At 48.5% G+C, this 27,195-nt stretch overlaps 1 protein-coding gene across 1 annotated transcript in view; it reads right to left on the reverse strand.

Annotated features, from left to right (window-relative positions):
• slc4a1b (solute carrier family 4 member 1b (Diego blood group)) overlaps positions 1–27,195 on the reverse strand; it is a 103,110-nt gene that overhangs the window by 65,285 nt on the left and 10,630 nt on the right. Inside the window, exons 2-3 of the mRNA XM_060939349.1 lie at positions 20,605–20,785; positions 18,123–18,258 (exon numbers count right to left, since the gene is read on the reverse strand). Of these exons, the coding sequence (XP_060795332.1) occupies positions 18,123–18,258; positions 20,605–20,761 (293 nt within the window). The 5' untranslated portion in view covers positions 20,762–20,785. The remainder of the gene's footprint in view (positions 1–18,122; positions 18,259–20,604; positions 20,786–27,195) is intronic.

Raw genomic sequence — 27,195 nt, forward strand, 5'->3', positions numbered from 1 at the left:
CAGTGCCTCTTTGCAATATCTCAGCACGTAGTATTGCAGAAGCACTCTTCCGCGTCATCTCCCAGGTAGGAATCCCCAAAGAGATTCTGACTAATCAAGGCACTACGTTTATGTCACACACACTGCGTGAACTGTATGGGTTACTGGGAATTAAGCCTATCCGCACCAGCGTTTATCACCCACAAACGGATGGCTTAGTCGAACGGTTTAATCGCACCCTCAAAAACATAATTAGAAAATTTGTAAGTGAAGACGCACACAGCTGGGATAAATGGCTCGAGCCCCTGTTATTCGCAGTGTGAGAGGTCCCGCAAGCCTCCACGGGGTTCTCCCCATTCGAATTATTATACGGCCATAAGCCGCGTGGCATTCTGGATGTGCTACGGGAAAATTGGGAGACGGGACCTTCAACCAGTAAAAATGAAATTCAATATGTTATTGATCTGTGCGCCAAACTACACACACTCATGCACCTAACCCAGGAGAATTTGCGGCAGACTCAAGAACGTCAAGTCCGTCTGTATGACAGGGGCATGCGCCTTAGGGAATTCACACCGGGAGATAAAGTACTCATGTTGTTGCCCACGTCGAGCTCCAAATTGATCGCCAAGTGGCAAGGACCCTTTGAGGCCACACGGCGAGTTGGGGAACGTCGACTATGAGGTGAGGCGAATGGACAGGAGTGGGGCGTTACAGATTTACCACCTCAATCTACTAAAACTTTGGAATGAGGAGGTCCCCGTGGAGTTGGTGTCGGTGGTTCCGGAGAAGGTGGAGCTGGGGCCGGAGGTTCAAAAAAGAAAATTTACATCACCCACTGCTCCGGTCCCCTGTGGAAACCACCTCTCCCCGACACAGCTCACGGAGGACGCCCAGTTGCAAACAGAATTTTCTGACATGTTCTTGCCGCTGCCCAGCCACTGCACCCACCTCATAGAACACCACATTGAGACACCCCCGGGGGTAGTAGTGCACAGCCACCCTTACAGACTGCCCAAACAGAAAAAAAGGTGGTTCGGGAAGAACTCGAGGCCATGTTTGAAATGGGCATCGTCGAGGAGTCCCATAGCGACTGGAGCAGCCTGGTGGTCTTGGTTCCCAAGGCTGACGGGTCGGTCCGGTTCTGTATGGACTATAGAAAAGTCAACACGGTGTCTAAATTTGATGCATACCCAATGCCTCGTATTGACGAGTTGCTCGATCAACTAGGCATGGCTCATTTTTATTCAACACTGGATTTGACAAAGGGATATTGACAGATCCCCTTGACTCCGCTATTCTGAGAGAAAACGGCCTTTTCCACACTGTTTGGCTTACACCAGTTAGTCACCCTTCCTTTTGGGCTGTTTGGGGAGCCTGTTACGTTCCAGCGGCTGATGGATAGGGTCCTCCGCCCCCACACTACCTACGCGGTCGCCTACTTGGACGACATCATTATTTACAGTAATGACTGGCCGCGGCACTTGGAACACCTAAAGGCCATCCTTAGGTTGCTGAGGCGAGCGGGTCTCACAGCCAATCCGAAGAAGTGTGTGATTGGGCGGGTGGAAGTATGGTATCTGGGTTTCCACTTGGGCAAGGGGCAGGTGCATCCCCAAATTAATAAGACAGCAGCGATTGCGGCCTGCCCGAGACCCAAGACCAAAAAGGGGGTGAGACAGTTCCTGGGGCTGGCTGGCTACTATCATAGGTTTATACCTAATTATTCGGATGTCACCAGCCCACTGACTGATCTCACTAAAAAGGGAGCACCAGATCCGGTCCAGTGGATGGAGCAATGTAAGCAGGCTTTCTCGGAGGTAAAGGCTGCACTGTGTGGAGGGCCACTGTTACACTCCCCTGACTTTTCTCTCCCCTTTATTTTGCAGACAGATGCGTTGGGCAGAGGGCTGGGGGCTGTTCTGTCCCAGGAGGTGGAGGGGGAGGACCGTCCAGTGCTGTACATCAGCCGGAAGCTGTCGGTGTGTGAGGGCAGGTACAGCACAATAGAAAACGAGTGCCTCGCCATCAAGTGGGTGGTCATCGCCCTCCGCTACTACCTGCTGGGGCGCCCTTTCACCCTCTGTTCGGACCATGCGCCCCTGCAGTGGCTCCACCGCAGAAAGGATGCCAATGCGCGAATCACCCATTGGTATCTGGCACTCCAGCCGTTTAAGTTCGAGGTGGTCCACAGGCTGGGGGTGCAGATGGTCGTGGCGGATTTCCTCTCCCGTCGGGGGGGGAGTCAGCTACAGGCCAGATGGCTCCCCAGCCTGCGTCGGGCGGTGGGGGTATGTGGCAGCGGGGGCGTGGCCAAGCGTCGGTCTGTGAATGGAGGGCGGAGTCAGGGAAGGTAAGTGGTGGAATCATTGCACCTGATAGGAATTAACCTGTGTTTGTGTGTCTTCCCCAGTGACTGCGCCCTTTAAAAGGAGAGAGAGAGAGCAGAGAAAGGGAGCTCTCTCCCCAATCAGAACACTTATGTGCGTGCGTGTGTGGCTGGGAGAGTATGAAAAGCTGAAAAGCTAAAAATAAAGAGTTTTTGAGAACTCAGTTCTAGCCTGCCGTGCTTCTGTGCTCCACCCACCTGGTCAGATACTACACCAATGCTCAACAGATCAGAGGTTTCGTATGAGTCCTCAGTAAAATGCGCAGAGCAGAGGAGAGACCACTTCATAGGCACCCAATCTTGCAAAACGCATCCAAATCTTTGCAGTTTGAACATTCTTGGGCCATGAATGCAACATAAATCCAGCTTCCGTTGTGTTGCTGCACCCACCAGTAACACACCTACATGGCATAGTGATTTAAATTAACTCAAAATGGAGGATAGACGTTGCAGTTAGCTCTGTGTTTTAGTATAGCAAAAATGGCAATGAGACCGACCGATAGCCTTCCCGCTGTGATGTCATAGATATCAAAGTCATACACTCAGACCACTACCTGTATGAATCACTTTTTAATCATAAAAATTACTATATTAGATTAATTGTTCACGCTTAAAACTATTCCTATGCCATTCTTGAGGTCTCAAGGCATTTATAAACAAAAAGTGAGGCCATGGTTCTGTGTATCTCCTTTAACTGTACGTGTGATAAAATTCTTCTATTCAGGTTGATTTTGTGCCCTTGCAAATATTTTGCTCATAAACTCATCAGGAGCACCACTTTTAGGCACTGACTAAATATGTATTATTAAGTCCATGTAATATTTTCCTTTTAGAAGCTGCACCACATAGAATATTTAACTTGAAAAATTGTTAATTTGTTTGCCAGTGTAGCTAGACACATTATACACACAATTTCAATCGCATATATGGGGCATAATAGGATCTGTACACAAAATTAATTCTGTATAAGAATTGTCTCTCATCTCATCTCATTATCTCTAGCCGCTTTATCCTTCTACAGGGTCGCAGGCAAGCTGGAGCCTATCCCAGCTGACTACGGGCAAAAGGCGGGGTACACCCTGGACAAGTCGCCAGGTCATCACAGGGCTGACACATAGACACAGACAACCATTCACACTCACATTCACACCTACGGTCAATTTAGAGTCACCAGTTAACCTAACCTGCACGTCTTTGGACTGTGGGGGAAACCGGACCACCCGGAGGAAACCCACGCGGACACGGGGAGAACATGCAAACTCCACACAGAAAGGCCCTCGCCGGCCATGGGGCTCGAACCCAGGACCTTCTTGCTGTGAGGTGACAGTGCTAACCACTACACCACCGTGCCGCCCTATAAGAATTGTAATATAAAAATTTTTGAGCAAAAAATGTAAAAAAAAGACAAAAAACAAACAAATAAAAAAAACATGCATCTAAATACAAGATGGTGCCACATGACTGGCAGTCAGTTTCAGCAGCTCTTACTTTTCTTCCTGTTTTTGTTCTTTTTATCATCTTTAGTCATACCCTTCTTAGTATTAATCTTACTTGTTCACATGCAACTATGCATGTGCTTTTGGTGTGACCTACTTTTGTGTTTATTTGTTTTGGGACTTTTAAAAACAATATCAGGAGAGCCATTCAGTCATGGACTTGATTGTTTACACCTGCGATCAGCTGATGGCATTGTGCAGCACGCGGATGCTCCCCTTGGAGAGATACAAGATCCCTGAGGAAATAAAGAGGAGGACAAGGGGATGCAGAGCTGGAGCTAAGATCTGTGAGAGGAAAAGACAGTATAAATCATCCATACCTTCTGTTATTGTGGAGAATGTAAGATCACTCCCTAATAAGATGGAAGAGCTCACAGAGGTGACCAGGCTGCAGAGAGAGTATTGGGAGTGCAGCATCATGTGTCTCACAGGGACCTGGCTGAATGAACTCACTTTGGATTCACTTGTCAATTTGGATGGTTTTCAACTTGTGAAAGTGAACAGGGGATCTAAAGTGACTGGTAAGAGGAAGCATGGGGGTAGCGATGTTTGGGAGCGAGAGATGATGTAACCTCGGGCACATTAGTGTTAAAGAGTAGTGCTGCACATGGGACATTGAGCTGCTAGCTGTTAGCATTCAGCCATACTACATCCCGAGGGAGTTCTTGCATGTTATTTCAATAACTGTGTAGATCCTACTGGCTAATGCTGCAGCAGCCTGCAAGCTTTTACACACTGTTGTATCACAGCTGCAAACATCTTCCACAAGTCTTCCTCCTAATCTCAGGGGACTCTAATCATGGTACCCTGTCCTCCACTCTCCCCACTTTCACTCAGTATGTAGACTGCTATACCAGGGATAATAAGACACTGGACTTACTGTATGCAAACACCAAGGATGCATGCAGCTCCTCACCCCTCCCTTCACTGGGCTGCTCAGAACACAACCTGGTTAATCTGGTCCCCACTTACCTACTTGTGGTGAACAAACAACCCTCCACCACTAGGTGTGTGAAAAAATGGTCAGAGGAGAGCAGCATGGCACTGAGAGACTGTTTTGAAACCACAGACTGGGAAGTGCTGTCTAGTCACCATGGGGAGGACATTGACAGTCTTACACACTGCATCACAGACTATGTTAATTTTTGTGTGGAGAACACTGTGCCCAGGGGCGGTCCTGGGGGCGGGCCGCCCAGGCAGCCACCCGGGGTGGCATCGCGGGGGGGGGGGCGGCATGAGCGCGGGCGCGAAAAAAAAAAAAACGGTCCCCCCCCCAAAAAAAGGTCCCCCCCAAAAGAAACCCCCGAAAAAAAAACAAGACGGGCGGGTGTGTGTGTGTGAACATTTTGGATGGGGAAGCCCAATAGACCCTTTTCACTGACGTCACCAGAAACCGGAAGTAAACAAACCCTGCGCCATATTGGAAGACCAACAAACTCGTGATTAGGGGGAAATAATGGCAGCGCGTGGAATTTAAACCCACGAGGCACTTGATTCATCATAAACCTACAATGATAAACTTTTGTGCTGTGTTAGGGTGTTCCAACAAAGCTGATGGGAAAGGTGAAAAGAAGTCTTTCTACAGAATACCAGCTGTGATTGAGACACAAGCAAACCAAGGAGCTTTCTGCCAGGAGACAGAGAATAAGTGCATTACTGAGTGTCTCTGAGCAAAGGAGCAATTGTTGCCCTTCCCACGGGAATCATCACGGGCTTGAGAGACGAGACCTGACGAGTTAGTTCGTTGGTAGCAGAACAAAATGTCTGGACACAAATCGGGTTTTCAGAAAAGGAAAGAAAATAAACGGAGGGTCGAAAATACAAAAAAGGAGGCAGAAAATGCAAAACGAGTTTTAAGGTAGGACAAATGGTTACTTTTCTGAGGCAGCCCGCCGTGGCTGCAGGCTTATTTATTATAGCCCATTTAGTCAAAATAGTTGATATAAAATGTTTATAGTTATAGTTATGTGATGGTTGTCCTGATTTAGACTGGGGTTTTTTTTTGGGGGGGGGGGGGGGGGGGGTTGCGTGATGTTGCACCCGGGTCCAGATTAGGGCAGAACCGGCCCTGGCTACATTTCAGGTGTAGTTTGTTTTATGAATGTATGTACTTGCATAGATGTGTACTTGGTCTTCCAATATAGTGCTTAACAAAATCTCGTGGCATGGTGACATCATGCGGTAGCCCTCGATACCAAAGTTGCGCAGGTGACGTCATCAGTGTGTGTGTGTGTGTGTGCCTAACTTGTCATAGCCCCATAATATGCACAATCCCGCCAGCGGAACGTTGTACTAGTCATCAAAAAGACTTTACTACCATAGTACTACACTACTATGACATTACACAGAGTCTTAAGTAATACATTACGACTTGATCATTGCCATTCTGGTAACAGCAAATTTATAACGGGCCATGTCCGCGACGTACAACACACGACGAGAAATGTTTAAACGATCATGTAAAGCTGTTAACATTCTGTTGGCTAATACAGAGCCCAACGCGGGGGGGCAGCACGAGCGCGGGCACGAAAAAAAAAACGGTCCCAAAAAAAGGTCCCCCCCAAAAAAACCCCGAAAAAAAGACGGGGGGCGCCAGCAGGGGGTTTCGCCCAGGGAGTAAATCACACTAGGATCGCCACTGACTGTGCCAACCAGAAAGGTACAGTGTTTTTCCAATAACAAACTGTGGATGATCCCTGACCTGAAAACCCCGCTGAATGAGAAGTTGTTGTTCAGATCTGGGGACAAAGAGGAGCTGAGGAGAGTGTGGAAGGTAACAAAAGGGAGATAAGAAAGGGCAAGGAGTGCTACAGGAGGAGGCTGGAGGAATGCCTGCAACAGACCAATACACGAGATGTGTGAAGGGGCCTGAAAACCATCTCTGGCCACAGCAAGGACAGTGGGAGAGGCCCTGAATCTGGAGACTTGGAATGGGCAAATGAATTGAACCTGTTCTTCAACAGGTTTGATTCTGCCCCACTCCCTCCTTCATCTACAACCCCGATTCCAAGAAAGTTGGGACAAAGTACAAATTGTCAATAAAAATGGAATGCAATAATTTACAAATCTCAAAAACTGATATTGTATTCACAATAGAACATAGACAACATATCAAATGTCGAAAGTGAGACATTTTGAAATGTCATGCCAAATATTGGCTCATTTGAAATTTCATGACGGCAACACATCTCAAAAAAGTTGGGACAGGGGCAATAAGAGGCTGGAAAAGTTAAAGGTACAAAAAAGGAACAGCTGGAGGACCAAATTGCAACTCATTAGGTCAATTGGCAATAGGTCATTAACATGACTGGGTATAAAAAGAGCATCTTGGAGTGGCAGCGGCTCTCAGAAGTAAAGATGGGAAGAGGATCACCAATCCCCCTAATTCTGCACCGACAAATAGTGAAGCAATATCAGAAAGGAGTTCAACAGTGTAAAATTGCAAAGAGTTTGAACATATCATCTACAGTGCATAATATCATCAGAAGATTCAGAGAATCTGGAATAATCTCTGCGCGTAAGAGTCGAGGCCGGAAAACCATACTGGGTGCCCATGATCTTCGGGCCCTTAGACAGCACTGCATCACATACAGGCATGCTTCTGTATTGGAAATTACAAAATGGGCCCAGGAATATTTCCAGAGAACATTATCTGTGAACACAATTCACGGTGCCATCCGCCGTTGCCAGCTAAAACTCTATAGTTCAAAGAAGAAGCCGTATCTAAACATGATCCAGAAGTGCAGACGTCTTCTCTGGGCCAAGACTCATTTAAAATGGACTGTGGCAAAGTGGAAAACTGTTCTGTGGTCAGACGAATCAAAATTTGAAGTTCTTTATGGAAATCAGGGACGCCATGTCATTCGGACTAAAGAGGAGAAGGACGACCCAAGTTGTTATCAGCGCTCAGTTCAGAAGCCTGCATCTCTGATGGTATGGGGTTGCATTAGTGCGTGTGGCATGGGCAGCTTACACATCTGGAAAGACACTGTAGGTACATTCCACTGTCTCTTTAAGAAACTACATTTCCCATCAGCCCACTTCCGCGTTGACCCACGTCACGCTGGGGCGGGATCACCACCACATCCTCGCTGAAAGCATAAGACAAAGGGAAATGCTCTGCCCTTCCTCTTTCCGTCTCTGGACCGGTGGTCTTCAGACACAAAGAGACTGCTCGCTTCGCGGGCAAACCCGAAAACACCTCTTTCTTGCAAGATCCATCATTCAGCGCGATTTCTTTCTTACCCTTGGCCAAGGTAAACTCCAGAGTCGCGCGATCTTTAAACTCAACCTGAGTTACAACCGATTTATTCGTATTAGAAGTGACGTCACGACCGCCGCCCAAACGCAGTTTTAATTTGTAATTAGGAGCGACCAGAATTCCTCCTGATTGAAGCGCTGTGCACATTAATTTTAATCAGAGACTTTCCTTTCATCACGAACGACGCGTCGGATCAAGAGAAGTTCTCTGTCCACGGAATTGACTCACGGAATCAACTCACGTGCTCCACAACGGCGAGACTCAGAAGTTTTAGAACATCTCCCTAATCTTGCATATAAGCGAGATACTGGAAGTAAGACTGTCAACATTTTGGGCATAAATAAAGATCAGTCTTAGGATTTTAGGTTTTATTGAAACAGTGTGAATTTAAACTCAGGAAAGTTCTGTTTACACTATTAGACACGCAGCGTGTCAAATTGAATTGTTCTGTTTTAATATCTCAATTAGATAGGCTGTGCATGCTTCTTTTTACTAATATCCTCAATCTCCTTAACACACATTTTGACCTTATCAAGATTTCAGGGGATTTGATAATGTTATAAGTAGGTAGAATTCCTTTGTCTCAAGGCAAACCACAAGGATTCACCTTCCCCCAACACCTCAGATAACATTCCAAACTTTATAGCCCCCTCACACACACACACACACACACACACACACACACACACACACACACACTTGCTCTCCCTCTCACAGATAACATTCCAAACTTTATAGCCTCTCTCACACACACACACGCTCTTACACATCTACATACTCAAGTATATGACCATATCATCATATTTGTATATATCTGTTGACATTATTCATTTTATTTTTATCTTTGTTATAATAAATTCATTTATTAAACAAACTGTGCTTTATTTGTGTTAATAAATATCTTTGAAGTCACCCAATCTCTCAAAGAATTCAAAAGGATGCATATAAGTTATGTAATATGGTAAGTGATCAATAATAATTTGGAATATACCATAATTTAGCTGTTTGGTAATTTATTATTAAGCACCAGGATTAATGGTATGATTCACTTGAATGATTCACTACTTTGAATGATTCACTGATTTGATTCACTTGAACGATTGAAATGAGACTGATTCATTTTAATTATTAACCTTCAAATTTAATGAGACTGATTTAATGAGATCACTTAATAATTACCAAATGCACCTACAACACCATCAATGCTGAAAGGTATATCCAGGTTCTAGAGCAGGGGTGTCCAAACTGATCCATAAAAGGCCGTGTGGCTGCAGGTTTTCATTCCAGCCATGCAGCAGCACACCTGATTTGGCTTATTCAATCAACTGACACACCCACCCTTTAATCAAGGGAATAGACATACACCTCTATACACCTATGTAGATATTGCACCAAAAACCAGACATTTGCAGCTAGAATAGTCATTTACCACATTAACAATGTATAGAGTGTATTTCTGATTAGTTTAAAGTGATCTTCATTGAAAAGAACAGTGCTTTTCTTTCAAAAATAAGGAAATTTCAAAGTGACCCCAAACTTTTGAACGGTAGTGTATACATACACATATATGTATACACACACACACACACACACACACACACACACACACACACATAAATTAGAGCAAATAAACAGTCAAGGGCACTGGAGGTATAGCAGGTAAACATGAAATAAGCAGTATAAACAATAAACTAATAGCTGTTAAGGTGAGTGTAGCGAGAATAGCGTGTGGGTGGAGCACAGAGGACGGCAGGACAGAGATCAAGGTTTTCCAGATGGCTTTATTGCCGAACTTTTCAGTCTAACAATGTTTTTAAATCACGCAGGCAGAGAGAGAGACACACACACTGTCGGCTCTGCCGGGGAAGAAGCTCCCTTCCGCTCTCCCTTTCCCTCCTTAAGTAGGGCGGTTTACTGGGGAGAACACACACAAAACACAGGTTAATGACACTCAGGTGAAGCGATTCTGCCACTTACCTTCCCCAACTCCGCCCTCCTGTCACAGACCGGTGCTTGACCACGCCCCCGCTGCCACATACCCCCACCGCCCGACTCAGGCCGGGCGCTCGTCCGGCCCGCAGCCGACTCCCCCCCCCCCTTGACGGGAGAGGAAGTCCGCCACGACCATCTGCGCCCCCGGCCTGTGGACCACCTTGAAGTTGAAAGGTTGGAGCGCCAGATACCAACGGGTGATCCGCGCGTTGGCATCCTTCATGCGGTGGAGCCACTGGAGGGGCGCGTGGTCCGAACAGAGGGTGAAAGAGCGCCCCAGCAGGTAGTAACGGAGGGTGAGGACCGCCCACTTGATGGCCAGGCACTCTTTCTCGATAGTGCTGTAGCGCCCCTCACGCACTGACAGCTTCCGGCTGATGTATAACACTGGGTGGTCCTCTCCCCCCACCTGCTGGGACAAAACGGCCCCCAGCCCTCTATCCGACGCATCCGTCTGTAACAAAAAAGGGAGAGAGAAGTCAGGGGAGTGCAAAAGTGGCCCCCCACACAGTGCAGCCTTTACCTCAGAGAAAGCCCGCTGGCACTGCTCCGTCCACTGGACCGGATCTGGCGCCCCCTTTTTAGTGAGGTCAGTCAGCGGGCTGGTGATGTCCGAATAATTAGGTATAAACCTACGATAATAGCCAGCTAGCCCCAGGAACTGCCTCACCCCCTTTTTGGTCTTGGGTCTCGGGCAGGCCGCAATCGCTGCTGTCTTATTAATTTGGGGACGTACCTGCCCGTTACCCAAGTGGAAGCCCAGATACCGTACTTCCACCCGCCCAATCGCACACTTCTTTGGGTTGGCAGTGAGCCCCGCCCGCCTCAGCGACCTAAGGACGGCCCTCAGGTGCTGCAGGTGCCGCTGCCAGTCATTACTATAAATAATGATGTCGTCTAGGTAAGCCGCCGCGTAGGTGGCGTGGGGCCGGAGGACCCGGTCCATCAGCCGCTGAAATGTAGCGGGCGCCCCAAACAGCCCAAACGGAAGTGTGACGAACTGGTGTAAGCCGAACGGTGTGGAAAAGGCCGTTTTCTCCCGGGATAATGGAGTCAAGGGGATCTGCCAATATCCCTTTGTCAAATCCAGTGTCGAGTAAAAGCGAGCCGTGCCTAGTCGATCGAGCAGCTCATCAATACGAGGCATTGGGTACGCGTCGAATTTAGACACCGCGTTGACTTTTCTATAGTCCACACAGAACCGGACCGAGCCGTCGGCCTTAGGAACTAAGACCACCGGGCTGCTCCAGTCACTGTGGGACTCCTCGACGATGCCCATTTCGAGCATGGCCTGAAGTTCTTCCCGAACTACCTTTTTTTTGTGTTCGGGAAATCTATAAGGACGGCTGCGCACTACCACCCCCGGGGGCGTCTCTATGTGGTGTTCTATGAGGTTAATGTGACCGGGCAGGGGCGAGAATACATCCGAAAACTCGGCCTGCAACTGGGCGACCTCCGTGAGTTGGGTCGGGGAGAGGAGGTCTCCACAGGGGACCGGAGAGGTACGAGATGCCAATGTCCCTTTTTGGACCTCCGGCCCCAGCTCCGCCTTCTCCGGAACTACCGACACCAACGCCACGGGGACTTCCTCTTTCCAGAGTTTTAACAGATTGAGGTGGTAGATCTGTAGCGCCCCCTCCCTGTCCGTTCGCCTAACCTCATAGTCGACGTCCCCGACTCGCCGTGTGACCTCGAAGGGTCCTTGCCACTTGGCGATTAATTTGGAGCTCGACGTGGGCAACAGGACGAGTACTTTATCTCCCGGAGTGAACTCTCTAAGGCGCGTGCCCTTGTTGTACAGGCGGGTTTGCCGTTCCTGGGCCTGGCGCAAATTCTCCTGAGTTAGGTGGGTGAGCGTGTGGAGTTTTGCGCGCAGATCCATAACGTACTGAATTTCGTTTTTGCTCTGTGAAGGTCCCTCCTCCCAATTTTCCCGCAGTACATCTAAGATGCCGCGCGGCTTACGCCCATATAATAATTCAAATGGGGAGAACCCCGTGGAGGCTTGGGGGACCTCTCGCACTGCAAACAACAAGGGTTCGAGCCACTTATCCCAGTTACGTGCGTCCTCACTTACGAATTTTTTGATAATATTCTTGAGGGTGCGATTGAACCGTTCAACTAAACCGTCCGTCTGTGGGTGATAAACGCTGGTGCGGATCGGCTTAATACCCAGTAGCCCATACAGTTCGCTCAGTGTTCGTGACATAAACGAGGTGCCCTGGTCAGTCAGAATCTCTTTCGGGATTCCAACCCGGGAGATGACGTGGAAGAGGGCCTCTGCAATACTGCGTGCTGAGATATTGCAAAGAGGCACTGCTTCCGGGTATCGCGTTGCATAGTCCACCAGAACTAATATAAAGCGGTACCCACGTGTTGACCGGTCTAATGGCCCGACGAGATCCATCCCAATTCTTTCGAATGGGGTCTCGATTAACGGTAGGGGGCGCAAGGGCGCTCTTGGAATGGCCGCTGGATTTACTAACTGGCATTCGCGGCACGCCGTACACCACTTACGGACGTCGCCGCGAATCCCCGGCCAATAGAATCGGGCCATTATCCGGGCGAGTGTCTTATCCTGCCCGAGGTGTCCAGCCATGGGATTAAAGTGAGCTGCCTGGAATACCAATTCCCGGCGGCTCTTTGGAATTAACAACTGGGTGACTCGCTCTTTCGTCTGAGTGTCCTGCGTCAATCGGTATAACCTATCCTTCAAAATGGAAAAATAGGGGAAGGGCGGGGTGGCGTTCAGCGGGAGCGTTTGACCATCGATTACTCTCACTTGGTCAAACGCGTGTCGCAGAGTCTCGTCTCGCGATTGTTCCAGTGGGAAATCCGCGAGGGATTCCCCAATAGAAAGAGGAGGGGCCGGGGGCTCCTCACTCTGTCGCGGAGATGACGTAGACGGCTCTGCGACCGCCGCTCCAGCCAAAGCGACACCGGGACCCTCCCCCATCAACCGGCAGGACCCACTCTTTACTAGGCGTGCCATCAAACCCCGAAATCCCGGCCAATCAGTCCCCAAGATCAAAGAGTGGGTAAGGCGAGGATTAACCGCCGCCTTCACTATTGATTTTGCCCCTCTGAAATATATGTGGACCGACACCAACGGGTAGCTGTGAATATCCCCGTGCACACACAACACCTTCACCCCTTGTGCTCCCCCCAATGCCTCGTCTTGCACCAGGCTTTGGCGGATTGAGGTCTGATTGCAACCTGAATCCACCAACGCCTGATATGTAGCCCCTTGTACACTTACCGGTATGCGATACGCTCCGGCCCGATCGAGGGCAGCCTCTGGCGCGTCGGGGATCCGCACCACCACCCCCACCTCCATCGCTGCACACTGTTGCTGCAGGTGGCCCGGTTCCCCGCAGCACCAGCAAACCGGCCCAGGCCTCCCCTCTGCAGCTGTGTTCTGAGGCTCACTCACCTGAGGGGGGGGAGAGACAGACACAGAAGGGAGAAACGGGAGGGCACCACGGGTGTGGCGGGCCGGCTGGGGTGGAGCCGGCCCCCGCCTCCGTGGTGGGGGAATGGGGCGAGGACGAGACACGGGAGGAGGGGGGAGAGAAAGAGAGAGAGGAGAGGAGAGAGAAGACGATGTTGGTGGTTGTCCTGCCGCCGGAGCAGCCGCCAGATGATCCTCCGCCAGTCCCACGGCCTGATCCAGTGACGCCGGGCGGTGGCACTGGACCCACTCCGCGGTTCCGGCTGGTAAGCGGGCGGTGAACTGTTCCAGCGCCACCTGATCGATGATTCCCTCGGCGTCGCGATCTTCGGCCCTCAGCCACCGCCAGCAGGCGTCCCGGAGCTGCTGGCCGAACGCGAACGGGCTGCCGACTTCCTCCATCCGTAGCGCGCGGAAGCGCTGGCGCTGCTGCTCCGGCGTGCGCCCCACGCGCTGGAGGACAGCCCGGCGAAGGTCGGCGTAGGCCAGCCGGCGATCGGCGGGGAGCTGTAGTGCGGCCAGCTGCGCCTCTCCCGTCAGGAGGGGGAGGAGGCGCGCCGCGCGCTGCTCCATCGGCCACCCCGAGGCTTCTGCGACCTGCTTGAACAACGTGATGAAAGCCTCGGGGTCGTCCTGCGGGCCCATCTTAGTTAAGGTGAGGGGAGACGGGCCCGCGGCCGGGGTGCTGGTGGACCCCGCCGACGCGAGGAGACGCCGGAACGCCTCTCGATCTTCCTGTTGAGCCAGCACCAGGGCTTCGAAGTGGAGCTCCTGCTCCTTCCGGAGCGTGACGAGTGCCTGGTGCTGGCTCTGCTGAGCCGTGGCGAGGGCGTGGACCAAGTCCGCGAACGGGGAGGATTCCATGGGGCTGCAGGACTGATGCTCCACCTTGCTCCCGGGTTTCGGCACCACTGTAGCGAGAATAGCGTGTGGGTGGAGCACAGAGGACGGCAGGACAGAGATCAAGGTTTTCCAGATGGCTTTATTGCCGAACTTTTCAGTCTAACAATGTTTTTAAATCACGCAGGCAGAGAGAGAGACACACACACTGTCGGCTCTGCCGGGGAAGAAGCTCCCTTCCGCTCTCCCTTTCCCTCCTTAAGTAGGGCGGTTTACTGGGGAGAACACACACAAAACACAGGTTAATGACACTCAGGTGAAGCGATTCTGCCACTTACCTTCCCCAACTCCGCCCTCCTGTCACAGACCGGTGCTTGACCACGCCCCCGCTGCCACAGTGAGGTAGTGCAGAATAGTGCAAATGAGCGAGGTAAAGTGAAATGTGCAGTTCCTGAGTTCAGTGTGTTAATGAACGTTGAGAGTTGGTGTGTTTTGAGGCACGTGGGGAGAACAGCCTGGCTCAACGATATGTTGAAGATGTCTGTAAAGACATCTGTGAGCTCCTCGGCACAGTCTCTCAGGACATGACCAGGAATGTTATCAGGACCCGGGCTTTCCATGCATTTGTCATCCTGAGAGCTCTCCTCACGCTGTCTAGGGACAGCGTCAACACCTGGTCCCTGGGAGGTGGTGGGGTCTTCTGTGCCGTGGTGCAGTTGTCTGCCCCAAAGCGAGCGAAGAAGTCGTTCAACTGATTCAGCAGAGAGGTGGAGTTATCACAGGTCTGTGGCAAGGGCTTGTAGTCTGTGATGGTCTGAATCCCCTGCCACAGGTTCCTGGTGTCTCTGCTGTTGTTGAAGTAGACAACAATGTTCTTGGAATACTGTCTCTTGGCCACTCTGATGCCTCGTGACAGGTTGGTCCTAGCTGTCCTCAGGCCCACCTCATCCCCAGCTCTGAAGGCGGCATTCCGAGCCCTCAGGAGCCTGTGGACTTCCCCTGTCAGCCATGGCTTCTGATTGGCCTGAATGGAGATGGTTCTGGTGACTGTAACGTCGTCCATGCACTTCCTCATGTAGGCAGTGATGGTCTACGTGTACTCCTGGAGATCTGTGGTGTTGTTGTAAGTGGCCACCTGTCTGAACATGCTCCAGTCAGTGGTGGAAAAACAGTCCTGGAGTGCCTCTGAGTACCCCTCTGGCCACACATGTATCTGCTTTGTAGCTGGTTTGGTGACTTTAACCAGTGGCCTGTATGCTGGCATTAGCATAACAGTGGAGTGATCTGAGGCCCCAAGGTGGGGGAGGGGTATGGCTTTGTAGGCGTCTTTATGCATGGTGTAAACATTGTCCAGAGTATTGTTTCCACGTGTGGGAAAGTTGATATGTCCATAGAGTTTTGGAAACATGCTCTTGGGGTTTGCATGGTTGAAATCCCCAGCCAGGATGAGGAAAGCATCTGGGTGGGCTGTCTGCTGCTCACTGATGTGCTGATAGATTTCATTCAGTGCTTCACTCGTGTTGTTATTGGAGCCGGGAGGGATGTATATCGCTACCAGCAATATGGCTGTAAATTCCCTCGGCAGGTAGAATGGCCGGCACTTAATAATTATAAACTCCACCAGTGGTGAGCAGTGTTTGCAGACCACGACAGCATCGCAGCACCAGGCATCACTGATGTAAACACAGAGTCCTCCGCTGCGAGTCTTCCCCCCTTGACTAGCGCTCTGTCTGACCGGTAGCATGTTAGCATATATATATATATATATATATATATATATATATATATATATATATATATATATATATATATATACTTTTATTGCACTTTATTTTATTATTGTTTATTCATGGCTCTTTCTATTTGTGAGTTGCTGTAACATGAAAATTTCCCCAGCGAAGGATGAATAAAGTTTATCTTATCTTATTCTAAACTTATAAAGCTGAATGAACCAAACTAACCTGAACAATATTTTTAATCATCACTGTGAGTTTCAGTGCAATCTCTGTGGATTTAAATTAGAATAAAATTCAGAAGGGAAACTACAATTACATCCCTGATTCCAAAAAAGTTGGGACAAAGTACAAATTGTAAATAAAAACAGAATGCAATGATGTGGAAGTTTCAAAATTCCATATTTTATTCAGAATAGAACATAGATGACATATCAAGTGTTTAAACTGAGAAAATGTATCATTTAAAGAGAAAAATTAGGTGATTTTAAATTTCATGACAACAACACATCTCAAAAAAAGTTGGGACAAGGCCATGTTTACCACTGTGAGACATCCCCTTTTCTCTTTACAACAGTCTGTAAACGTCTGGGGACTGAGGAGACAAGTTGCTCAAGTTTAGGGATAGGAATGTTAACCCATTCTTGTCTAATGTAGGATTCTAGTTGCTCAACTGTCTTAGGTCTTTTTTGTCGTATCTTCCATTTTATGATGCACCAAATGTTTTCTATGGGTGAAAGATCTGGACTGCAGGCTGGCCAGTTCAGTACCCGGACCCTTCTTCTACGCAGCCATGATGCTGTAATTGATGCAGTATGTGGTTTGGCATTGTCATGTTGGAAAATGCAAGGTCTTCCCTGAAAGAGACGTCGTCTGGATGGGAGCATATGTTGCTCTAGAACCTGGATATACCTTTCAGCATTGATGGTGTCTTTCCAGATGTGTAAGCTGCCCATGCCACACGCACTAATGCAACCCCATACCATCAGAGATGCAGGCTTCTGAACTGAGCGCTGATAACAACTTGGGTCGTCCTTCTCCTCTTTAGTCCGAATGACATGGCGTCCCTGATTTCCATAAAGAACTTCAAATTTTGATTCATCTGACCACAGAACAGTTTTCCATTTTGCCACAGTCCATTTTAAATGAGCCTTGGCCCAGAGAAGATGTCTGTGCTTCTGGATCATGTTTAGATACGGCTTCTTCTTTGAACTATAGAGTTTTAGCTGGCAACGGCGGATGGCACCGTGAATTGTGTTCACAGATAATGTTCTCTGGAAAAATTCCCGAGCCCATTTTGTGATTTCCAATACAGAAGCATGCCTGTATGTGATGCAGTGCCGTCTAAGGGCCTGAAGATCACGGGCACCCAGTACGGTTTTCCGGCCTTGACCCTTACGCACAGAGATTCTTACAGATTCTCTGAATCTTTTGATGATATTATGCACTGTAGATGATGATATGTTCAAACTCTTTGCAATTTTACACTGTCGAACTCCTTTCTGATATTGCTCCACTATTTGTTGGCACAGAATTAGGGGGATTGGTGATCCTCTTCCCATCTTTACTTCTGAGAGCCGCTGCCACTCCAAGATGCTCTTTTTATACCTAGTCATGTTAATGACCTCTTGCCAATTTGGTCCTCCAGCTGTTCCTTTTTTGTACCTTTAACTTTTCCAGCCTCTTATTGCCCCTGTCCCAACTTTTTTGAGATGTGTTGCTGTCATGAAATTTCAAATGAGCCAATATTTGGTATGAAATTTCAAAATGTCTCACTTTCGACATTTGATATGTTGTCTATGTTCTATTGTGAATACAATATCAGTTTTTGAGATTTGTAAATTATTGCATTCCATTTTTATTTACAATTTGTACTTTGTCCCAACTTTTTTGGAATCGGGGTTGTAGAATTTTTAAACTCAAGATTGAATTTGAACTGGAATCCAAAATGGTATTGGAATTAGTAAAGTGTCATCTTTACCTACAGTTTTCTGTTAGAGCTTTAAAAACCCCATCATGGTCACTGGGTCTGATCTGCCTCTTCTTGATCATCTCATCCACAATTTTTTCCATGATGCTGGAGAGTGATGGCTCTTCTCTGTCCAACGTCACCACCCCTGAGAACATGGCAGAATGTGATCAGGGAAATTAAAAAAAGGAAAAAGAAGAGGAAACAGGAGATGGAAGAAGGATGGATTGTGGATCTGCATGGAACATGGACAGAGGTAAGTGTAGTGTGGCGTAATGTGAGGCCATGGTGTTGTTTTCTTTTTTCAGTTGATTTACCAACACTCACATTCCTCATTCTGGAAATCAGACAAACCTTCTCATACACAACCTAATACACTGTTGCATGAATAGTCCCAGTTGTTTTTTTGGTTGGATTCTTTCAAAATATAGTTTACTCTTGCTGGTGTCTCCAACATTGCCTGCCCTAGCTTGAAACTGTCAGAGTGGCTCTGGATTTAATGCTGCTCCTCACTCGAATCAATATCATGCAAGAAAAACTGTTATTTCCACATCTCAGTTTTACTTAAATTGGCATTTAAATCTGGAGCTACTTGCTTTTTAATGTCAAAAATCAGAATAATTTGAATTTGGAAATTTGAAAAATTGAATGGTTTTTGTCAGAAATGAATTAGCTGGAAATGCCTTTGTCCAATAGATTTTCCTGTGAAAGTGAATGATTGCCTAGCTACAGAGTAATCTCGTAGCAGTAAATAAACAGCTAGCTAACTGTTTTAACTGGATGTTTCAACTTGGAGTAGTGGATGGAATCTTCTTGAGCTTCTTGAAGCTCATCTCATCTCATTATCTGTAGCTGCTTTATCCTGTTCTGCAGGCAAGCTGGAGCCTATCCCAGCTGAACTATGGGCGAAAGGCAGGGTACACCCTGGACAAGTTGCCAGGTCATCACAGGGCTGACACATAGACAACCATTCACACTCATGGTCAATTTAGAGTCACCAGTTAACCTAACCTGCATGTCTTTGGACTGTGGGGAAAACCGGAGCACCCAGAGGAAACCCACACGGACACGGGGAGAACATGCAAACTCCGCACAGAAAGGCCCTCGTCGGCCACGGGGCTTGAACCCGGACCTTCTTGTTGTGAGGCGACAGCGCTAACCACTACACCACCGTGCCGGCCCTTCTTGAAGCTGTCTTGCAAAAAAAAACAATTTAGTGATCTGTTATTGAGTAGCTGATGTGTTTAAAATGTAGAGAACAGGCTTGTAGTACTCGAGTCCAGGACTTGGACTCGAGTCCAACTCGTGCCCTAATTTTAAGGACTTGTGACTCAAACTGGACTTGAGCACTGATGACTTGGACTCGTGCATTAATTGCATTCGGACTCAGAAAATGGAGACAAAGACTCAGATTTTTTTCTTGATTCTTTGGTAACATGCTATAATAATTTGGCATAAGACATTTATATCTACATTAATGTTTGTACGAATTTCATGCAAGAGTGTCGCACTTGACTCTCGGGCACGCTCCAGACAGCGCGTGCGCCAAGCAGACTCACGTGTGTGCACTGTAAACAACTCGCACCTGTATAAGATTAAGGAACAAACAGCGCGCCTATATTAAAACTGTGAAAACACACTTACTTTGGAAAGTATTGAGTTGTGTTGCTGACACATTACTGAGCCTTATTACCTTGTTTGGTTTCCTGATTTCCTGTTTTTGATTCTGCCGAGTCTACAATAACCTGTTTATGTCTCACTCGACCTATTGCCTGTTTCACTGTTTTACGATTTTACCTGCCGTTCTGGATTGTTTACCGATCTTCACTTGTATTAATTGACCTTCTGTACTTACATCCGTCTCCCAACCATCTCTGACAGAATACTTCGCACTCCCTTACAAAGAGAATGCACATTCACCTGCTCAAACGTCATGTTCAGGAACAAACTAATGTTAATGGTGCTAAAACAGCCACTGTCAAAAGGTGTGGTTGCAGTGTTGGACTCGACTCGACTTGGCTCAATAGTGGACTCAACTTGGACTTGACTCGGCTAGAAATTTTTTTAATGACTTGAGCTTGATTTGGACACTGGGGACTCGAGACTGGACTCGGACTCGAGGTTTAGTGACTCAACTACAACACTGGTAGAGAATATGAAGAAAAAGAACATTTGATGTTATGTTCATTTTAAGCTATCAAGTAAGGCTGAAAATATATTAAAAATACCATTTTTGGGACATTTCAGGTTCCTGAAGCTTAATTTTTTTATTGATAAGACCAGAAGTACTTTTTGAGCCATCAGTCCGGACTTCAGATGAACATTTTCACTCATTACAACTTATCTGTTTGAGAGACAGCTTGCAAGTGTCTAAGAATTTCCTAGTACTCTTAAACCAGGTTTTCAGATTTCACAAACATGCATACAGACATTTGAGATAAGCACAGAGGTCTGTTTATGTCTGAAAGTGTTGTGTTATGTTTGTTTTTCTCACCAGTGTCCATCATGCATCTGAGCTGAACAAGGCTCTTAAAGGTCAGATAGGAGACATGAGAAGATTCCCAGTGGCCAACCTCAGGGTCGTGGCTCTCTTTGTAACTCTGCCATCGTCCTGTCTCCTGCCGGCCTCCCTGCTTGCTCTGGTTCTTCATCAGCTCACTCAGTTCCACATAGACCTTAAAAAAGACAGATGGAGATAGAAGTTTGATGTTCCCACCATGGAGAATTTCTTCACCTGCACACTTTGGGAGGAACATCATGTGAACTTGAAGAGTCATCAGTTAAGTGTGAAGGAAGATGTAGCAGAGGTGGTAGACGTAAAAACATTTAGTGCTCATGGATAAAAAAAAAACTCTGCTCTTACTCTGAAATGTACTTGTGGCAGCGGGGGCATGGTCAAGCGCCGGTCTGTGACAGGAGGGCAGAGTCAGGGAAGGTAAGTGGCAGAATCACTACACCTGATGTCAATTAACCTGTGTTTGTGTGTCTTCCCAGTGACCGCACCCTATATAAAGAGAGAGAGAGAGCAGAGGAAGGCAGCTCTCTCTTGAACCAGCCAACTGGTGTGTTCTGTGGGACTGAAATATATTTGTGTCTGGAAAGAACAAATAAATACAATTATGGAACTTTATTCTGGCCTGCCGTCTTTCTGTGCTCCTCCCTCTCCTACGAACTGCTACAGTGGTGCTGAAACCCGGGATGGAGCACAGGAAAAGAACAACCTTATGGAGTCCTCCCCCTTCGCGGACCTGGTCCACACCCTCGCCATGGCCCAGCAGAGCCAGCACCAGGCGCTAATCACCCTCCGGAAGGAGCAAGAGCGCTGGTTTGAGGCCCTGGTGCTGGCGCAGCAGGAAGATCGTCAGGCATTCCGGCACCTCCTTGCGTCGGCGGGTCCACCAGTGCTCCCACCGCGGGCCCATCCCCCCTCACCCTAACCAAGATGGGCCTGCAGGACGACCCCGAGGCATTCATCATGCTCTTCAAGCAAGTCGCGGAGACCTCAGGGTGGCCGATGGAGCAGCGCTTGGCGCGCCTTCTCCCCCTGCTAACGGGAGAGGCGCAGCTGGCCACGCTACAGCTCCCCGCCGACCGCCAGCTGGCCTACGCAGACCTTCGCCGGGCCGTCCTCCAGCGGGTGGGGTGCACCCCCGAACAACAACATCAGCGCTTCCGCGCTCTGCAGCTGGAGGAAGTCGGCCGGCCGTTCACGTTTGGCCAGCAGCTCTGAGACACCTGCTGGCGGTGGATGAGGGCCAACAGTGGCGACGCCGAGGGAATCCTCGATCAGGTGGTGCTGGAGCAGTTCATCGTCCGCCTGCCAGAGGGAACCGCGGAGTGGGTCCAGTGCCACCGCCCGGCGTCGCTGGATCAGGCCATCGAGTTGGCGGAGGACAATTTGGCGGCTGTTCCGACAGCAGGACAGCGGACATCCTCTTCTCTCCTCTCCTCTCTCTCTCTCCCCCTCTCTCCTCCTGTGTCTCGTCCTCGCCCCGTTCCCCCACCCCGGAGGCGGGGGCCAGCCCCCCCAGCCGGCCTGTCGCACCCGTGGTGTCCTCCCGTTTTTCCCTTCTGTGTCTGTCTCTTCCCCCCCCTCAGGTGAGTGAGCCCCAGGGCGCCGGTGCAGAGAGGAAGCCCAGGCCGGTTTGCTGGCGCTGCGGGGAGCCGGGCCACCTCCAACAGCAATGTTCGGCAATGGGAGTGGGCGCAGTGGTTCGGATCCCCGATGCGCCAGGAGCTGCCCTCGATCAGGCCGGAGCGTATCGCATACCAGTGAGTATCCAAGGGGATACATATCAGGCGTTGGTGGATTCCGGTTGTAATCAGACCTCAATTCACCAAAGCCTGGTGCAAGATGAGGCATTGGGGGGAGCACAGGGGGTGAAGGTGTTGTGTGTGCATGGGGATGTTCACAGCTACCCGTTGGTGTCGGTCCACATTTTGTTCCGAGGGGAAAAATTTATAGTAAAGGCGGCAGTTAATCCTCGCCTCACCCACTCGATAATTTTGGGGACTGATTGGCCGGGATTCGGGGAGTTGATGAGTCATCTAGTGAAGAGTGGGTCCTGCCATAGGTCAGCAGGGGGAGGTCCTGGTGTCGCTTTGGCGGGAGCAGCTGTTGCAGAGCCGTCTACGTCATCTCCGCGTCAGAGTGAGGAGCCACAGGCTCCTCCTCCCTCTCTCGGGGAATCCCTTGTGGATTTCCCATTAGAACAGTCATGAGACGAGACTCTGCGGCTTGCGTTTGACCAAGTGAGAGTAATCGATGGTCAAACGCTCCCGCCGAATGCCACCCCGTCCTTCCCCTATTTTTCTATTATGAAAGATAGATTATATCGAGTGACGCAGGACACTCAGATGAAAGAGCAAATCACCCAGCTTTTGATTCCAAAAAGCCGCCGGGAATTGGTATTCCAGGCGGCTCACTTTAATCCCATGGCTGGACACTTAGGGCAGGATAAGACACTAGCCCGAATAATGGCCCGATTCTATTGGCTGGGGATTGGCGGCGATGTCCGTAGGCGGTGTACGGCATGCCGCGAATGCCAGTTAGTAAATCCAGCAGCCATTCCAAAAGCGCCTTTGCGCCCCCTACCATTAATCGAGACCCCGTTCGAAAGAATTGGGATGGATCTCGTCGGGCCATTAGATCGGTCAACACGAGGGTACTGCTTTATATTAGTTCTGGTGGACTATGCAACGTGATACCCAGAAGCGGTGCCTCTTCGCAATATCTCAGCACGCAGTATTGCGGAGGCACTTTTCCGCGTCATCTTCCGAGTTGGAATCCCAAAAGAGATTCTGACTGACAAAGGCACCTCGTTTATGTCACGAACACTGAGCGAACTGTATGGGCTATTACGTATTAAGCCGATCTGCACCAGCGTTTATCACCCACAAACGGACGGTTTAGTTGAACGGTTCAATCGCACCCTCAAGAATATAATTAAAAAATTCATAAGTGAGGACACACGTAACTGGGATAAATGGCTCGAACCCTTGTTATTTGCAAGCCTCCACGGGTTTCTCCCCATTTGAATTGTTATACGGGCATAAGCCATGCGGCATTTTAGATGTGCTGCGAGAAAATTGGGAGGGACCTTCACCAAGTAAAAATGAAATTCAGTATGTTATTGACCTGTGCGCAAAACTCCACATGCTCACACACCTAACCCAGGAGAATTTGCGGCAGGCCCAAGAACAGCAAACCCGCCTGTACGACAGGGGTACGCGCCTTAGGGAGTTTGCACCAGGAGATAAAGTACTCGTACTGTTGCCCACATCGAGCTCCAAATTGATCGCCAAGTGGCAAGGACCCTTTGAGGTCACACGGCGAGTCGGGGAGGTCGACAATGAGGTGAGGCGAACAGACAGGGGTGGGGCGCTACAGATTTACCACCTCAATCTACTCAAACTCTGGAACGAGGAGGTCCCTGTAGCGTTGGTGTCGGTGGTTCCGGAGAAGGCGGAGCTGGGGCCAGAGGTTCAAAAGGGCGCATTGGCATTGCATACCTCTCTGGTCCCCTGTGGAGACCACCTCTCCCCGACCCAACTCGCGGAGGTCGCCCAGTTGCAGACCGAGTTTACGGACGTGTTCTCGCCCCTGCCCGGCCGCACCGACCTCATAGAGCATCACATTGAGACGCCCCCGGGGGTGGTAGTGCGTAGCCGCCCTTACAGGCTGCCCGAACACAAGAAAAAAGTGGTTCGGGAAGAACTCGAGGCCATGCTCGAGATGGGCATCGTTGAGGAGTCCCACAGTGACTGGAGCAGCCCAGTGGTCTTGGTTCCCAAGGCCGATGGGTCGGTCCGGTTCTGTGTGGACTACAGAAAAGTCAATGCGGTGTCTAAATTCGACGCGTACCCAATGCCTCATATTGATGAGTTGCGGTGCGCAAGGGGCACTACAGCACGATAGAAAAGGAGTGCCTTGCGATCAAGTGGGCGGTCCTCACCCTCCGCTACTACCTGCTGGGACACCCTTTCACCCTCTCTTTGGACCACGCGCCCATCCAGTGGCTCCACCGTATGAAGGATGCCAACACGCGGATCACCCGTTGGTATCTGGCACTCCAACCCTTTAATTTCAAGGTGATCCACAGGCCGGGAGCACAGATGGTTGTGGCGGACTTTCTCTCCTGTCGGGGGGGGGAGTCGGCTGCAGGCCGGATGGCTGCCCGGCTTGAGTCGGGCGGTGGGGGTATGTGACAGCGGGGGCGTGGTCAAGCACCGGTCTGTGACAGGAGGGCGGAGTCAGGGAAGGTAAGTGGCAGAATCACTACACCTGATGTCAATTAACCTGTGTTTGTGTGTCTTCCCAGTGACCATGCCCTATATAAAGAGAGAGAGAGCAGAGGAAGGCAGCTCTCTCTTGAACCAGCCAACTGGTGTGTTCTGTGGGACTGAAATATATTTGTGTCTGGAAAGAACAAATAAATACAATTATGGAACTTTATTCTGGCCTGCCGTCTTTCTGTGCTCCTCCCCCTCCTACGAACTGCTACAGTACTCTTACTACAATGCTGTTGAATTCTCCTCAATTCTGATTGTTCAAATTATTTTTATTTATTTTTTTTAAATAACAGCTTCTGTTTATTTAAACACACTTGTTCTGACTGTTTCTATACTAACAGCTTGTTCACAGGGACTAGTACAACAGATGCTCTGCATATTGTTATGATGAAAAGAGACTTTTTTTCTTCAAGGAGATGTTTGTTCAAGATTTAGGAAAGGAGTCTCCAGTGACAGCACTTTGCAGTTTCTAGGTATCATGATAAGCGACATTTTTTTTGTATTACCTTCAAGCGACTGAAAAAAGAGGCTGATAAGGGAATTACTTTTTATAGACCCCTTCGCAGTAAACGTCATTCATACGTAAGCAGAAATTGCGCGTGCAGCCTGGATCCAAAAAAGACTCAGAAATGCCTAGTTGTTGTGTTTTCGGGTGTCAGAATCGTAGCAGTGATGGGGTTAAAATGTTCAGAATTTCAGCAGGATCTCACCCATTCCAAAAAAATCGCCGACATCTATGACTACGAGCCATCAAATGTGTAGACTGGGATGAAAGCACTATCAAAAATGCATGGGTTTGCAGCGCCCACTTCATCACAGGTAAGATCAGGCTATTTATTAAATCTTTCTTTTTTATTCTTTCTAGTCTTCGTTTATTGATGTAGCAAAATACTTTGGTAACGTTTGTCTGATTAGCTGGGTCATAGTTACACAATGTCATGAATATTGTTAGCATGTTAACTTAGCTTTGCATGCAATTTTGTTTGTAGGAGAGGTCTTGCTTGACTCAAGCAGTCCAGATTTTGTGCCATCATTATTTGTGTATGCCGAAAATCACAATTTTAAAGCAAGGATGGAAAGGTAAAATTGTGTGCCCTCACTCTAAATGCCAACTTACGTTGACTGCTCTAACCTAGCACCTGCCCCGTTCAGTTTCATTTCTGGTCTCTGCCTCTCGCTTTTTACACAGCTCTGATTTCTCTTAGCTGCACTCTTTACACTATCATTCCTTTCATGCCATTACCTACTGCAAATTGCTGTTTAGTGTTGGTATTTGCTGTTGTAGCTAAAGCCACATTGCCATCACATCACTGGCATAATTTGATTAAAACAAAATGAATATGAATGTCCCATTGTTAATCAAGTTGTACATGCCCGCACATAACATAATCATATGCGTCTAAAGACTTGTAGGCACGAAGTTTTTCGTGGGTGTACACTGAAGTCTTGTCAATAAGGTACGAGTATATATCTGGCCATTGTATACCAGGGAACTTACTAACATCGTCTGTCCACTCTTTAATTAAATGCGGATCTGGTAGGCGATGTCCACTTGTTAGAGTTAACTTATTTATGTAGCATTCTCGATCTTGTAACGACAATTGTTTGGCATAATCTGACAGCTCATAATGCCGGTCTATGGGCAACACCATTGTTTCTGGGTCCAGGCTGCACGCGCATCCTGGCAATGGTCGGTTTGTTTACAAACATGCGAAGGGGTCTATATCTGCAATAACATAAGAAAAGGAACTAACTTGTTCACATTAAATGTAACTATAAACATTATAACATTATATAAACATTCCTTAATAAATGTTCAACTTTGGGTTGGAAACAGTAACTTTGAATCATGCTGTGACAACCCATAATAGATACTCTGTGTGTGTGTGATCACTGATAAACTCTGGCTCATGTTCAATCTGAAAACACCAGGAATGTGAGTGACACATGCCATAGTATGAGAGAAAGGGGCTGTGTGCAAAGGTGTCTGTGAGAATATTACTCCTTGGCATTAGTGCTGACGTTCTGAGCAGCTGGAACAACAACAAGGTTTACAAAACAGTCTGATTTGACATTTTGATAAGGAAATATAAGTGACAAACTGCCCCTTTAAGGTCTTTAGATTAGAGCAGTTGTTCTCTTTGTTCAGACTGGGAGGTGGAAACAGATCCAAGTGCAGTTTAACTATATTTATTAAAAGGCAAGCAAAACAGATCCAAATCGGCAGGCAGAAACATGTTCATAAAACATACGCAGGTTCGGTGACTGGCAAACAGGATATCAAAGTCAAATG

This window comes from Neoarius graeffei, chromosome 14, assembly GCF_027579695.1.
Source record: "Neoarius graeffei isolate fNeoGra1 chromosome 14, fNeoGra1.pri, whole genome shotgun sequence".
NCBI classification, from domain to species: Eukaryota; Metazoa; Chordata; class Actinopteri; order Siluriformes; family Ariidae; genus Neoarius; species Neoarius graeffei.